The sequence below is a fragment of the Parambassis ranga genome, chromosome 14 (assembly GCF_900634625.1).
Source record: "Parambassis ranga chromosome 14, fParRan2.1, whole genome shotgun sequence".
NCBI classification, from domain to species: Eukaryota; Metazoa; Chordata; class Actinopteri; family Ambassidae; genus Parambassis; species Parambassis ranga.
This window is the reverse complement of record NC_041034.1, coordinates 4,863,436-4,880,087: the sequence shown is the minus strand read 5'-3', so window position 1 is coordinate 4,880,087 and position 16,652 is coordinate 4,863,436. Positions and strand designations below refer to the sequence as shown.

The 16,652-nt window shown below is 42.6% G+C and overlaps 2 protein-coding genes across 2 annotated transcripts; both read left to right on the top strand.

The window, feature by feature from the left end:
• The first annotated feature begins 131 nt into the window (after positions 1 to 131).
• LOC114446111 (microtubule-associated protein 4-like) lies at positions 132 to 8,507 on the top strand. Its single transcript, XM_028421548.1, has 14 exons — positions 132 to 272; positions 407 to 1,204; positions 5,622 to 5,688; positions 5,774 to 5,899; positions 5,977 to 6,123; positions 6,214 to 6,375; positions 6,453 to 6,653; positions 6,725 to 6,856; positions 6,942 to 7,004; positions 7,099 to 7,156; positions 7,278 to 7,403; positions 7,477 to 7,591; positions 7,699 to 7,850; positions 8,099 to 8,507. Exons 2-14 carry the CDS (start codon positions 686 to 688, stop codon positions 8,223 to 8,225), a joined length of 1,995 nt encoding a protein of 664 aa, XP_028277349.1. The 5' UTR covers positions 132 to 272; positions 407 to 685; the 3' UTR covers positions 8,226 to 8,507.
• Positions 8,508 to 9,196: 689 nt separating this feature from the next.
• Positions 9,197 to 16,282, top strand: LOC114446134 (adapter molecule crk-like). The gene is made up of 3 exons (XM_028421592.1): positions 9,197 to 9,702; positions 10,798 to 11,393; positions 12,921 to 16,282. The coding sequence occupies exons 1-3, from the start codon at positions 9,483 to 9,485 to the stop codon at positions 13,053 to 13,055; spliced, it is 951 nt and encodes a 316-aa protein (XP_028277393.1). The 5' UTR covers positions 9,197 to 9,482; the 3' UTR covers positions 13,056 to 16,282.
• Positions 16,283 to 16,652: the final 370 nt, after the last annotated feature.

Below are 16,652 nucleotides of genomic sequence, written 5' to 3'. Positions count from 1 at the left end.
CCACTGGACATTCATTCATTTTTAATGTTCCAACAAAGGGGGACAAAACATTTGAATTATTCTGGCCCCTCCTCCCCATTTGATCTTTTCCCGCCCCCTAATGTCCCAAAATACAGAGGAGGAAAACCTGTTGCTCCCTGGCTCAGGAGGCACAGATAGCTCAGACAACACTCTGTGCAGGGGGGGGACGGCACTCATAGAGTTTTAGATGCACGAGCAAAGAGGAAGATGGAATAAAATCATCTGCCACTTCAAATGGATTCCTTCGAAAGGTTAGTTTGATCCTTCCTCCGCTCTTGCATGCTCTGAGAAACCGATCTGCCCGTGCAGTACATAATCTGTTTTCCAAGATGTCATTGTAAGTTTTCCATGACTTATAAATACCAACTGCTCTTGCTTGGACCAGATGAGAGGGAAGAGCAAGAGGGCACCCATGTTGAAAGAAGTCCTCCATGGAGCTTGATGGGACTTTAATGAGTTGGTGCCAAGGAGTCTTTCTGCAACCTCGGACGTCGTTTCAAAAAAGTCCTGCAACTGTGCTGGAAACCGGGCCTGGAAGGCGGCAGATGTCCCTGAAACGTTTGTGAGAAGAATTAGAAGTGAAACAGAAGGTTTGGTGTTGAAATTTCTTACTGACCACCCCATTACTTGCTGAACTTGAAACCAAGGGGTGGTGAGGATCGCCATGGATGAAGCATCAGAAGGTGTTAAGGAGGCAATGGTAAACGAAGCTCTTGTTGAGTTTAAGGCCACCTTGCAGGCCGCCATAAGTGAGGTGCATGTGGATGTAAGTGCTTTCAAGCAGCGCATCGAGCATAGGATGGAGGATCTGTGCAATTCCAACGGACCCTTGGCCGAGGCGGTGACCAGGCTGCAGGAGGAGAACCAGCAACTCAGGGCAAAGCTGGAGGCCCTCAGCCACCTAGTAGAGGGTCTCACTGGCATGAAGATCGAGAGGAGTCCTACAGATGTGAGGGGGAAGAGCAAGAGGGAGAGTATAGAGAATGGCCATGTAGAGATTCAGTCAAAGGCCCAGGAGGACCAGAGTGGTCTGAGCAACTCTGGAAGATCAGAAAACAACCAGTCAATTCAGTCTACGTACGCTGAACCTTCAGGGTCCAGTGGAGGATCAAGTCATGCTGCTGCTCCCAGCTACACCCCAGCACCTCCTCCATGGAGAACAAAGAGACATGCGGAGATCAATGTGAGTATTCATTCAGTTTTTTACAGAACAGAGGTAGAACAGTATCAGAAGATTAGTGCTCATTAGTAAAATTAATGAGTAAATGTTTAAAAGGTCCTGGTCTCAGATGTGAAGGACTTCCTAACTTTCACTGATCGATTTGTTAACAGGTTGGGTTAGTAGTTGACGAATCATTAAATGATTTGGTCCTAGTTCATTACCTGGGGGTGTGTTGCTTCAGCTAAGCAATTCAGGGAGACACTTGTTAAACATCCCTAGTAAAATAAAGAAAAAAGCAATTCTGCATTGTGTCTTCAAACTACACGAAAAACACTAAACACTGAAAATTAACACTTATCTAACTTTAATTTAAGCTTTGAAGCCAGATTAAAGCCTATAAAAAGGGGTTGGGGGGTTGGTGAACAGTGGCTGTAGGTTTCAGTCTCTGGTCTCTGGTCTAGTCTGTGTCCAGGGGACTATTTTAAAGTCCATCATTTCACTTTCTCACAGCCAGGCTAGGTTTAGACAAATAACATTCTGGAAACATGGCTCATTTTAAGGCCTTGAAAACTTTCTTAAAGAAGACGCTTTTTTAAGTTATGAGACAATATATAACAGTAGCTAATAGAAAACTGTGAAAGACTTTTTCCTAAACCTATCCACCTACTTGAGTTGCCTATACCTACACAAAACTTTAACTGAGAACAACAACAGTGTTTTTACATCTGTAGCACTGTGCCATGGCGATGAACTTTGGCAGCTCTGTCTTTGTGATGACAGGGCAGTGCTGTTAAGTCTCACAACAGGCACACCTGACCCTGTCCAACATACTGTCAACTTTTACACTCGCATTTTCACAGGAGATTATCTGCACACATCAGGAATTAGAACGATGTGCCTCATCCTATTAAATCCCATCATACATCACCAGGAGAAACCTCGTCCTTCACTAAATGGCACGACCAAAAAAAAAATATTTGGATATAACCCTGATAGTATTCAGTAAGCTGCTCTCTTCCCAGGTGTAAAAAAAAATAACCTTTCAAGAGATCAGATGTGCTTACGAAGTGAGTCCCCCTGATCAGGGTCAGGCTTTAACTTTACATAGTGGGCCCCAGTTCAAAGTTAAGGGATCTGCATTAAGCTTGTGTAGAATATCTTTAACCTCTGACTTCAGTGTCACATGTTCTCTGCAGAGAATCGGTAGCGTGCTTTGCATCACCAGCCATTATTATACATACAGCAATTTGGATTCTAATTGGATTTAAACTACATAAAAATAACCTCACCACAGACATATACACACTTTCCTACACCCCCCAAAGTCTCAGCCTTCTCTTGTTCGTGACCTACTTTTATAACAGCGGGTCCTCCAAAGGGCATATGTATTTTTGGGTCTGAGATTTGGGAGTGAGCTGCAGCCCCTCTAAACCTCTGCATGCTCTTCAGCAACTGCAGCAGCTTCCTTTCTTATCTTTAACACACTACTCACTACATGCATGCAAAGAAGTCAAAATTAACCATTCATAGCCTAATGTTTTATCCTCAGAGCCTAGCAGAGGCAGGCAGGGATGTAGTGGACCACGTGACAAACTGGGACACTAAACCCACCCTGCGTGCTGCTAACGGTGCCTTTAGTACACGTATCGTGTGGTGCTGGGTGACGTAACTCACTTGCACACTCTAAGACAGGTATATAAATAAATCCCTGCCCCTAATCGCTCAGGAATTTTGCTTCCTGGCTATTCCGAGTCTCGTCTTCTAATGGAAAGTTGAATTGAGTTCCCCCCTGCTCAACCCACACCCCAGTAGGAGAGACAACCAGCTGTCCTGTCGAAACACACCGCTTGCCAACATTTCTCTCTGCTGAAGTCACCCGGTCTTTTCCCAACCATCAGTCCCCCCATCGGACTCTGACGTGCAACAGTTCATGACCCCCCCCCCCCCCAATTGACCAGTTGATGCTCTACTACTTTCTACTTTTTTTAAATGTCAGTTAGTAGAGTTGGTTTTGATCTATGCAGCTATCATTATTGTGTTTGAGTGGAAACTGTTATCAAAGAAGAACGCATCTTTTCAACATGAAATTTGGTCTGTAGGACCAGGGACAGGATTTTAGTACTGGACTCTTTTGTTACAAGCTGGTAAAGTTTGTGTGGAGAGCAGAAGAAGTAGAACAAAGCACTTAATCATGTGTATCTCAACTCCAACTCCAGTTTTACATCTCAAGTCACCAGTCAAACTACAAACAGTGTCACGGGTCTCCATCATTCAGACAGCTGCACCAGCAGCCCCACATTTAAGCCATTGACACCAGGAGCTCAGACAGTAGCCAGGTAGTTATCAGAATTCCAGGTTTAATTGGAGGCCAAGTGCCTTAAGACATAGTGTGACAAGTTTAACGTTGTGTTCCTTTCTACATGAAGATGTAAGGTGGTAGGTGGTAAAATGCTCCGTTCAGTTAAGAGTCATTTTTCCAATTCCAAACGCATTTTTAGCATAGATGTTTCAGGCTCTGGTTTGTGATGTTTCAGGCTCTGGTTTGTGAAGTTTTAGGTTCTGGTTTGTGATGTTTCAGGCTCTGGTTTGTGATGTTTCAGGCTCTGGTTTGTGATGTTTCAGGCTCTGGTTTGTGATGTTTTAGGTTCTGGTTTGTGATGTTTTAGGTTCTGGTTTGTGATGTTTCAGGCTCTGGTTTGTGAAGTTATAGGTTCTGGTTTGTGATGTTTCAGGCTCTGGTTTGTGATGTTTTAGGTTCTGGTTTGTGATGTTTCAGGCTCTGGTTTGTGATGTTTCAGGCTCTGGTTTGTGATGTTTCAGGCTCTGGTTTGTGATGTTTCAGGCTCTGGTTTGTGATGTTTTAGGTTCTGGTTTGTGATGTTTCAGGCTCTGGTTTGTGATGTTTCAGGCTCTGGTTTGTGATGTTTTAGGCTCTGGTTTGTGATGTTTCAGGCTCTGGTTTGTGATGTTTCAGGCTCTGGTTTGTGATGTTTTAGGTTCTGGTTTGTGATGTTTCAGGCTCTGGTTTGTGATGTTTCAGGCTCTGGTTTGTGATGTTTTAGGCTCTGGTTTGTGATGTTTCAGGCTCTGGTTTGTGATGTTTCAGGCTCTGGTTTGTGATGTTTTAGGTTCTGGTTTGTGATGTTTCAGGCTCTGGTTTGTGATGTTTCAGGCTCTGGTTTGTGATGTTTTAGGCTCTGGTTTGTGAAGTTTTAGGTTCTGGTTTGTGATGTTTCAGGCTCTGGTTTGTGATGTTTCAGGCTCTGGTTTGTGATGTTTCAGGCTCTGGTTTGTGAAGTTTTAGGTTCTGGTTTGTGATGTTTCAGGCTCTGGTTTGTGAAGTTTTAGGTTCTGGTTTGTGATGTTTCAGGCTCTGGTTTGCTATATGTATTGTTTGTATTACACATTATATATTAAGTGATGCAGAGCTTGTGTATTTTTTAGGCCAGCCAGGGCGTTAGTCGGCTTGCTTCCCTCAGATTTAGCAGAAAATACGTTCTGTGCTTTTTTGTTTAGTGATTATAACATTTTTGTCCTTATATGATGGACATGCCGTTGTTTGTTTGTTTGTGTTTATGTAAGCAGTGTGTGTTCTGAGAAGGATCCTGAGTGATTTGGAGGTAAAACCCAGGCTGAGGTTGAGGGGATTTGCGAGGTCAGACAGAGTCAGACTGTGATATCCTACAGCAGCTTCTGTGGAGCCCACAGACCACAGACCACTGTGGTGCTAATCTCCCTCCTGACAACCAGTTGACGGACTGGCTGCAATGACTCTATCGCATGGCGGTCAGACCTCTGCGCGTCTCTGGAGAGCAAAAGGCTGATGGTGAGAGTAGATGGTGAATACAGGCCAAAGCTTTGGGCTGATATACTTAGTTCCTGTTTGAAAGGCTCAGGCTAACTCCCTGATTTCCAAAGCATCCATTTGGGGCTATATTGGGATGTAAGAAGAGTGCAGCGGAAACTCTTGCAAAGGGGCTGATTGCAAATTCTAAAATAGGCTCTCAGTGGGAACATGGGTTTGTTGGCAGCTGTCATTAAGAGAGAAGCTGTCAGCTGTTAACAGCTGAAGCTCACACATACAGAGAGGTGAAAACACACACACACAAACACACACTGATTTACCTTAGATACAATCAATCCTAGCTCCACAGCATGCAGCAATGAACAATCCATTATTTTAAACAACATATACAAATTTTATTGTGAAATTAAATTGAGTGGACTTCTTTAACCCCCTGAGATCAGTGTCACATCCACAGCAACAGTCTGTCCTTTAGACAAAACGGACTACAGAATGCTGCAATGGCCAATCAGAATCAAGCTTTGCAGCATCACAGCTGATAGATAACAACACAGTATGGACCCCTATGAGACGTCCTTTCACATCAGTCCACCAAAAGATGTTCATAATAAACGTTTTGTCTTTGCTGAACAGGGCAATGATGCAAAAGGAGAGAAAGACGTCACAGCCACACATGTGCAGAATGATCATCAACAGCACGGTCAGCAGCTGCTCCACACACACACACACACAGTTCCACATTCTTCTCTCAACAGGCCGACTTCACCTTTGCTTTGTATTCTCAGAAAATGCATCAGTAGACTCTGATGTAGCCCAAACTGCTGAGCCTGCCCTGCAGCTCCACCAGCCTCTGACGGCCATCACCAAACCAAGCCCGGAGTCTTCTGCCATGGAGAGCTGCTGCGGGCCTGGTCAGACTTCATAGTGATCTGAATCACTGCGGTCAATTGTTTTCAGTATGATATGAACCCTTTTTTTTCTCTTCCAGACCAGGAAGAACCTGGTCCACATCTTCCTCTCACTGCCATGACAAAAGCCAGCACTGATGCTCCGGCTGTTCCTCCATCACCTGTTTCTGTAGCCAAAGCAGCAAAAGAAACTCCATTAAAACCAGCAGAGTCTCCTGCTACGTGTGGTGAGTGTGAAACCAGTCCACCAAGCTGGGAAAACAAGAGACGGGAAAACAGACATCATCCTCCTTTGTTCTCCTTCCTCTGTTTTTCAGATGCTGATGAACCTCAGCCTCATCATCCCGTCACTGCCATGACAACCAAACCCAGCTCAGAGGATGCACTGGCTGCCAAACCTGCTCAGTCAACATGTCCAGCACCCAAAGCAGCTGGACACTGTGCAGCAGGGGAACCAGGGGATTATCCCTTTATGAGAGGTCAGTCCCCCTCCTGATTGTAACTCTCCTGTCTCTGGACTCTCCTGTTCTACCGCTCCATCTCTTTACTTACGCAGGTGCAGCGAAGGAGGCGAGATCCCAGGATAATCAGGATCAGTCCAGCTCTGTGTCCCAGCCTCTGCCTCATCTCCCTCTAACAGCTGTTACCAGAACCAGCTCAGAGGCATCAAAATCCGACCAGAGTCCTGCTCCAGCTCTGAATCCTTCAGTACCAGAATCCCCAACGATAAAGAGAGGCGAATATCCGTTCAGACGTGGTGCGTGGAAGCTCTGTCGTTTTGTCGTTTAGAGTTTTGACTCTTATTTTAAAATGTTTTTTCTTCTTTAGACATCAGTGAACCAAAGCCCCATTTGCCTCTCGCTGCTGTACCCAAACCTAACACAGACTCTTTATCGTCACCAAGTCTTTCAGCATCACAGGAACCTGCTGTAAAACCAGGGGAATATCCCTTTAAGAGGGGTGAGTTTGACAAAGATGCACTTTTTTGTCCATAAATTGTTAGTTCCCTGCTGTATTGTCCTAAATTCTTCTCGCCTTTTTTTAGTTCCAGTTCTGAAGACACCCAGTCCCAGTCTGAAGAGGAGTGTGAGCTTTCCCCAACCTGCAGGTAAACAAAATCCTCATTGATACTGTTTATGACACTTCACAGGGGCATGTGTCATCTAGTTTGTCTCGTTTTCATCCATTCCTTGTTTTTTCAGAAAAATTACTTCCCTCCAAATCCATCATAAAATCTGGCTTCTCACCTAATTTGGACAAGTAAGTTCTGACCTTACACTCTTGTTTTGTTGAAGGTTTCCACAAACTTTTACCTCAGTTCCCTTAAAAAAGCTCCATGGTTATGAAAACTTCCATTTTTTTCTCCACTGTCTCTCTATAGGAGAACAAACAAGCCAACGGGAGTGGAGTTTAAGCAGGATTTGATGAAATCACAAACACTTCCACGCTCCAATGGGGCTCAAGCCAAACGGGCCCTTTTTGAAAGGATGAACTCTGAGCCTGTGAAGTAAGTTTATTTTAAATATCGGCCCTTCCCGTCCAGATGTCAGCGCTGGTGTACAGTTGTTTCTCTCAAACAGGCCGAAGGACTCGAAGCCTAAACTGAAGCGGTCTCAGAGTTTTGGAGTCTCCAGTGCCAGCGGGATAAAACAGATCCTGTTGGAGTGGTGTCGCTCAAAGACGATAGGCTATCAGGTAACGATCTGTACCGTCACCTGGCCTTCTTTTGTACTTAAAACAGCGCTGAGCAGCTCCTGCTCTCATCACCTCTGTCTCTCTCTCTCTCTCTCTCTCTCTCTCAGAACATAGACATCCAGAACTTCTCGTCCAGCTGGAGTGATGGGATGGCTTTCTGTGCTCTGGTCCACTCCTTCTTCCCTCTGGAGTTTGATTACAACACTTTGAACCCTGCAAACCACAAACACAACTTAGAGCTGGCCTTCACCACTGCAGAGTGAGGATGAACATCAAATCAAACATGAAGCCAAGTAGACTACAGAATCAGCAATTAAATAAATCTAATAGCTCAACATTTATCATAAAGATGCTTGTGTGTCAGTTTTATAGCAACATTAGCATCACTAATGTTGTGGACATAATAAGCATAACTAGTATAGCACACATTGGCTGCAGTATCATCTGACTCTGAGTAAACCTTTATTTGTGTTTACATTTTATCCATCTTTATTTCTGCTGTTTCAGGGAGCAGGCCGACTGTCTGCGTCTGATCGAGGTGGAGGACATGATGGAGATGGGGGGCAAGCCTGACCCCATGTGTGTGTTTACATACGTCCAGTCCCTCTACAACCACCTGAAGAAGTTTGAGTAAACTCTGTATCAGAGTAGATGTCTAGATGTGTGTTGTGAACACTTTGAACAAGGAGCCCACATTTGAAAAAAAATGAAAATAAAAATCACAATTTGTTGATCAGTTTTATACTGTATGTGGTGTGCATTCAGCTGCTTCTGTAGCATTTATAGTGAAAACTGTATTGTGCAGTTTCATATTAATTTTCTTTGTGTGGCTCTAACGGTGTTGTTTTTTGTGTAACTCTAAACTAAGTAACATGAATGTAATAAAGGGAAGATGAGCAGTCTTTATATAATGACACTTTTTTGTAAACATTTTTTGTTGCAACAGGGAAAATGTTTTTTGTCTGGAAAAAGTAAAGTCTTAAATTAAATTTGAAACTGTTTAGGGGTGTATGTTGCCATCTACTGGTAGAACAAACGTAGAGCAAAGGACAAATACATTAATCTTTAAAGGAATGATTTTTGACATATTTCAGTTCCCTTTGTTGGCTTCTATAGTCGAAATATTTGCATAATACAATATTTTTTAAATTTATTATACATTTTGATTTGCAACCTTATCGGATTTTTTATTTAATCATTTATTATTTTTTCATTTTTTTAACTTGTATATAGTATGAAACGTTTGATTTAAATTATTTAAATTATTTTTTTACCTGATTGTGCAAACAAAACAAAATCAGAAACGAAATTTACAATTTTCAAGTTTAAGTTGTTTAATTGTGGTGCATTTACGGCTTCACAACAGTCTGATTATATGAAGTGCATTAACGCTATAATTTCTTAAAAGCTAATTATTTTAAATCTATTATTGGGTTAAATACTAAACAATAAACGATAACGATAAAAGGTGACGCAGTCTAATCGAAGAATAAAGTTTTTTTTAGGAACCTTGTTTGCTTTCTTGGTTTAGTAGTATTCTGATTTTTTTTAAAGGTACTTGAACGCACCGCTTCCCATTGACCAGCATCCCTTCCGGTAGATGAGGTCAACTTTTCCCTAGATCCGCCATTTCAGTCCGGGAGTTTCTTGTTGCACATTAGTTTTGATTTCTGTGTCATTTCACCATATAAACAGTGCGGGGCTGTGGTTTGTGGTGCAGCAACAGTTCCGCTGACTGAACCGCTTTGTCATTAGTGTTAGAAGTTGGTAACGTTGCTGGTGTTGCACCGTTTTCCAGCTGCACTGTTACTCAACCAAAGTTTTTGTATGAGTTGCGGATAGGGAGAGGCGACGGGGACAGGCCTCAAGCCTCAGACAAGAATTCACAGCCATGGCCGGTAATTTTGATGCCGAAGACCGTGCTAGCTGGTACTGGGGCAGACTAAGCCGCCAAGAAGCGGTCTCTCTGCTACAGGGACAGAGGCATGGGGTTTTTCTGGTGAGAGACTCCATCACCAGCCCCGGGGACTACGTGCTGTCCGTGTCAGAGAACTCCAAAGTGTCTCATTATATCATCAACAGCGTCAGTAACAACCGGCAATCTGGCTCAGGTACGTTCGTACTCACCTAGCTAACCCAACGTACACACATGCTTTTAATCAGTATTTCCATTTAAATCCTAATTGCTAGGCTTTAGCTCACATCTCGTCAAACCGTACAAAACTCCCATGACGTATATATAACTTATCACGTTTGTGGCTAACATATCGTTTTTAACGTCCTTTATGATAGCCGTGGACACATTTCCCACGCCTTTTGAAGATATTTTAAAATTCGGCATCCATTTAGCACTATAAACGTATTTAGTTAAACGAAAATGAAAACTTAAAACATGTGGTTTACACAGCTAGCTACCGCCCACCACTGCGTAATGCTATGCAGAGCTGTGTAGCATTAGCTAGCTAACACTTGTGACTGAAAGTAAATGCGAGTAGCCTGTTTAAAAATAACTGTAGCTTAAAATAAAAACAAAGTACCCGATGCTGTAAGTTAAATAATAAGACATGTTTAAATTGTTTGCTTTATTGTACTTTTTGAATGGAGTTTGGTGAAACTTTGGCAAGCTAGCTAGCTAGCTAGCCACCAGCAACCAATCAGATTTCATTTAATAAACCACATTACATGAGCAGAACGATGATGTGTTTTTCCTGATGAGGGTTGAGCCGGTGTTTTGTCCATGTTTAGCAGCTGGACGCTGAGTAGCAGTGAGGTGGGCTGAGCTGCTGCTGCTGCTGTGGGGCTTGAATGAACAGGGGGTTGGACTGGGCAGGTTCTGCTGTCACAACTGGAGGATGACTGGTCAGATTGGCGTTTCAGGAATGTCTGTGATCCAGCCCTGTTGCACATATTTACACAGCCCTGCTTCCAGGTCTGCTGCTGTCCTCGCAGCCCTTTATGGCTTGTTGCACAATTCCTGTCATCTCTGGGCTTCTCCAGCATTGACTAATTTTCCTGTGTCCCCCCTTAGTAAAGTACTGATGGTGGCCTTTTCATCCCACTTTGCTAAAGAATAATTTACAAAATAGCAAAAAGAAAGTGATTGATATGTGGAAAAGTCACAAGCTGAAATGAGTCCATCCAGATAATGAGTGCCTGGTTAGAATTATGTCGCCTTCTACATACTTAGTAACCCTCTCCTCTTCCAGGTTTGGCCCCTCCCCGGTTTCGAATCGGGGATCAGGAGTTTGATGCGCTGCCGGCCCTGTTGGAGTTCTACATGATCCACTATTTGGACACCACTACGCTCATAGAGCCTATAAGCAAGGCCAAGCACACAGGATTTGTTAGCTCTGCCGTGGCGGCACCTCAGCACCCTGATGAGGCAGAGTTTGTCCGGGCACTATTTGACTTTCCCGGTAACGATGAGGAGGACCTCCCCTTCCGCAGGGGCGACATCCTGCGTGTGCTGGAGAAGCCCGAGGAGCAGTGGTGGAATGCTGCTAACCAGGAGGGCCGAGTCGGGATGATCCCCAAGCCTTATGTGGAGAAGTACCGGCCTGCCTCGCCCACTGGTGCCGGTCTCACTCCCCCTGTTATGGGGACTGGACAGGGGATTCAGGTTGGAGGGGTAGTGGGCAGTACAGACGGAACCTCTCAGCCTGGCCCTCTAGGCGACCCGGGTCAGTACGCTCAGCCTGTGGTCAACACTCAGCTTCCCAACCTACAAAATGGGCCTGTCTACGCCCGGGCCATTCAGAAGAGGGTGCCCAACGCCTATGACAAGACGGCGCTCGCTCTGGAGGTAGTAATTCCCACTCTCCATTCATTTTCTCCAAGGCTGTTCCTCTGTTCACTGTGAACCTCTTTCTGGGTCTGAGCTGAGGCAGCATAGATTGTCCTGATTGTTATAATGGCTTACTCATGCATGTGAGCATACACACAAAGTATCTTTACAAATGCAGGCTGACAGCGCACATGAGGACATTCACAGCGGAGATGGCTCTGTACAGACAGACAGACACAGATCCTTTACAATGGCCTCTCTTTATGTAGTCACTGTGGCCCGCTGGATTAATTGTGAAGGTTATATTGTATATTCATTACCACTGAGGCCCAGTAAATCACAGCGCGATGTTTTAAATTGCTTTCTTGTAAAGGATAACTTCATAAATTCGTAAATAAAATGCCAACGGTTATAGCAACATTTGAATGAAGCTTGATTCAGTTAAATCTAATGAACGCGTCTCACTTGCTGCACACACAGTCTAGGAGCCTGCTCTTAAACCCCTCAGCTGTCGAGGTTCTCTGTATGTCCCTGTTTGTTTGGGTCTTCTCGACAAATGCAGATGCCACCATTTTGTTTGTGTTAAGCAGATTGGAAGGCAGCGTGAGATGAAGCAGACTAGATGACGTGTTTATAAACCTGCTGTTGTTAAAGAGGGTTTGTGCAGCCTGACCAAGTATAGGTTGTCTAAAAAAAGTTTGTCGGAGAACGTGTAAATGCTGTCAGCATTTATGAGCTGAGGTTTTATTTATTTATGTAAACATTTAACATCGGACAAACTGTTCGTAACAAAACAGAGGGCCAGAGCGAGAGTTTTTGTAAGCACAACAGGAAATTAGCATCACCCTGCTTCCCTCGATTAAAAAAAAAAAAACAAACCTGTGAGGTCTTTTCCAACAAACATTTGTCATTAGGGATGTCCCGATCCGATCACGTGATTGGAAATCCGGCCCGATTACGTGATTTCAGACTTGATCGGAATCGGACATTACCTCTCGATCAGGACTCAGATATATATTTATTAGGGCTGTCAAAGTTAACGCTGTCTGGTCCTGGGTTCGAGACCTTGATGTGCTGTGTGTGTGTGAAATCTCACAGTGTGGACACACACACACACACAATCCAATGACTCGGACTCGAGGGCAAAAAAACCTGATCGGGACATCCCTACTGGATAAATATGTCAGTCACAGCTGGACGGTAATGGCCTCCCTTCCCAAGAAGAATCAGGGTAAAGTAGATATCACGGTAAATGAATGAACGGTCAGCGTCATGTCATTTATGACTTTGCATTGACACAATACAGTATAAGTCACTTTAGCGTGAAAAAGGAATAAAAATGGGCATCATCATTGTTCCTGTTAATCATCTGGAGCTGAAAAAATGAAGGTGGGTCAGTCAATTTATGTCAATGCAGCTCTTTCTGCAGGCCTGAGTCGGGACATCGAGCTCCTATTGATGGCTTCAACTTGCATCACAGTTTATATGGAGCATAAAGAGGAAGTGTGCCTCTGTTGTGACTCATTTTTTTTGTCGTTTTTACAGGTGGGAGACATGGTAAAAGTGACTAAGATTAACGTGAACGGTCAGTGGGAGGGTGAGTGCAAAGGCAAACGAGGCCACTTCCCCTTCACCCACGTTCGTCTGTTGGAACAACAGCATCCTGACGACGACAGCTGAGGAGCACACACGGCCTCCTGCACATTCCGTCTGTTTTGGTTGTGTTGTCCCTCAAGGAAAGAAAAATATTTCTACAAGCACACACTTAAACGAACCTATGAGCTAAAGCTGGTCAGTCTCCGCCGACCATGTGGATGGACGCTAAAGAGTTTACACTAAGGTCAGACTGATATTGGTTTGCCTGCATTAGCCTTACCATGATCACTGTCTGCTTCGTCTTTGTTCACAACCACACAAACAACAATTCCTTTTATCCAAGTAGGTTGCATGATATTTATTGATTTAAAGAAACACAGGCAGAGTCACACTGGAAGGCCAAGAAACAGAGCAAGATGGCAAATTCATCATCAATATATCCCCAATTTTTTAATGTTTAGGAACACAACGGCAACATTTTAGGGCACGTTTACATTTAACCTTTGGTCCATTCCTCAGCAGACTGAGGGAAAAAAAAACAAACTGCACCGAGATGACTTGAGAAGTAGAAGTTTGTTGGAATGTAGCCGCATTATTTTTAAAATAAGAGATGTGTTTGTCTGTGTTAAGCAGGAATTCAAACGCTAAGCTGTTATTAAACTTCATGCTATCTGTAATTATGCTAAATAATTGGTAACCATGGTAATATTTAGGCTGACATTAACATGCTGTTGTTAGTGGTGAACACAAGACACGTCTTCAGTGCAGCTGCATTCAACTTGCTGCATTTTAATTTTTTTAAATTAAGAAATATTTTATTTAGTTTTTTCCCTTCTTAAAACACAGTCAAAGGTTAGACGTCAAAATTTGGACCATCACTAAAGCTCTTTACCTGTCTGAGGACCTGTTCAGTTGTTTGTAATGAATCTGTGTGAACAGGAAGTGGACCAGCAACAGATTTATTTGATCTGGACTGGACGGGTCCAGACAGCAAAGCGACCCTCAGCTCAGTGACGCACGCGGATGTACACAAGCTACCGGTAATTTAGCAGAAACATCTGTTTGATAGATTCGATCGGTGAACTCTAGTTTACATACTTCCCGCCCAGTATTTGAAGTCACAGCAGTGTCCACCTGCTCTCCTTCCCCTCCCACTTCACTTCATTCACACACAGGAGTGCAGAACACCCACAGAGCATGAGACTGTGAAACGAACAAAGACTAAAGGAGGACGGTCCTCCTTCTCTACCACCTCCCACACTACAAAGTAAAGTCCTCTTTTTTTTGTACAAAAAGTGGAAAATATTATAATAGAATTGACTATAATTATAAATATATATAAATATGTCTACACTTTACATGCTAAATACTGTAAACATTTTCTTTCTTTGTATTTGATTTTACATTTATTTGGTGAAGTCTGCTCACCCATTATGATTATTTTACGTTCCTCTTTTGGAAAAACTGGCTCAGCGCCACCGTGGATGACTTCAAAATGCAGCAGAGTGATAGAACAAAATAAGCCCCCTCTCCTCTCACAGAGGAACAAACGATCCCCCGAGGCTGCTTCACAAGATGAGAGGAGAAAGGTTTTATTTTCGTCCTCCAGACGGCCGCTTGTCATTGAGGAGAAGATAAAAATCCACCTTAAACACTAACGATGTTGTGTTTTTACGTTGTTTAATGTCATTTCCTGTGCCCTGCGTGACACTCGCTGTAGGCTCACTGGATGCACACAGAGCTTTGAGACTTCTCCTCTGCTGAACATCACTTTCCAACATGCTGTGTGTTTTATCCTTAAAAAAAAGGACAATGACATCAGCATGCGGGGGTCATTTTCTTGATGATAATCTCAGTTATTACTCTGGGTAGCCTCATGCAATTTCATTAGGGTAACTTGTAAAATGTGATGATTGGTATACAGACTTGATGAAAGTCCCCCTGTGGTCCTAGTCTCACTATATAATTAGGCTTCCTGTCATTATTTCTCCAGGGTGGAAACTCATATATCATCTTTAACTTAATATTGAATGCTCCTTTGTGCTGGTAATGCTTAAACTAAATTAGTGCCAACCACCAGCTTTACATAGATTTGTATTTAATGTCGGTTACCAGAGAGAGTCTGATGTGTTACAGCCTCTCTACCTCATGTCATCATTCAAATCTACCTTCCCATCTATATTTATTATCAAAACACTGTAATCCATGAAAGCAGCATGTGCATGGTTTTCTTAAGAAAGCCTGATATGATAAAGTAAAGGTCAATTGTTACATATATATCTCAATTTTACAGATACAAGTGCAACTTTAAAGTTTGCCAAAGCAGCTGATATGTGGTGTTTTTCTCGTCAGTGCCATGTCTTAACACCAGGTGCTTCTTCTGTAGGAGTAGAAATCATCATTGTTTCACAGTAAAAACATGCATATTTCTACACACACACACACACACAGATGTTCACAGATGCAATAGTTTACACAGTGTGTGTGACATTTTCCCCCATTTGTTTTGTTTTGTTAATGAATTTAAGGAAAATATTTTTGTACACAACATTAATGCCATATTTTTTATTACCAAGAATTTTGAGCTGCATACAGTCTGTACAGCTATATGTATACACTGTGTTAATTAATACATGCAATATTTCTAATGTGGAGACATTTTGAGTGCTTGTGAATGGGTGTGCAGAAGTCCAGTAAACACTAAATGACTAATTTATGAAGTGTGCTGCTACAGATGTGATGTGTAGTGATTTTAGGAGAATCCGAATGCTTTTAAAGGTGTAATGACATCATCGATTGGATATGTCAATGGTTGGTTGTTAATTGTTCTGTCCCTGTTTTTTTTTTGTCAGTCCACGCCGTCAAGGTACCACTTTTTTTAAAAGTTTTCATTTGTTGTAATGCCTTTATGCAAAAGTGGTAGTTGGTATTGTGTGTGTGTGTCGTAAGCGTGGTGGCACGTAGTTACCTTTGAAGAAGACACATCCCATGAATTATTGTAACTCATCATCAATTTTCCATCAAGCAACAGTGTCAAAGACCAATATAGTACCACTGATGGTCCCACAAAATGCACCTTATCTCCTCTTAACTGCTCAAGAAAAGTCTCATTATGCCAAAAAAATATGTGTTATCGTTTTCCACAGTGATATTTTTTTGCTTTTGTGCTATTTCACACTGACTTGAAGAGGACCGGAACAAGCAAAAATAGGATTTTTTTTTTTTTCAAATATTAAAGAGATTGTACAATGCGTCGAAGTGTTATGAAAATATATTATGTTGAAGTTAAAAATTACCTTTTTATTTTCTGTAGCATGTAATGTGTTAATATACATAGTCAATAAAAATATACCAAATTGTCAGAATGGGCTGTGTCTGGTTGTGAAGTTATAAATAAAGTTATTTATGGCCAATATATTGGTTTAGACTGAGGGTTTATAGAGTGAATGTGACCCTAGGCTAATTAAAAAAAATTCAAAAATGTGCTAAAATCAATGCTAATTTATAAGTATATTTAATGCCGAATTAAAGATTTGCTAACAGCGGATAAAAGTAGCTGAACTCTTCAGAGCAGACTTTAGGGATGAATCACAGGAAACTGGATTTGACATGTTTTTTGACTGGAGTTCGGGGGAGCGCTTCATTTCCGGACCAGGCACGCTGCTGTAGGCGTGGACGGTC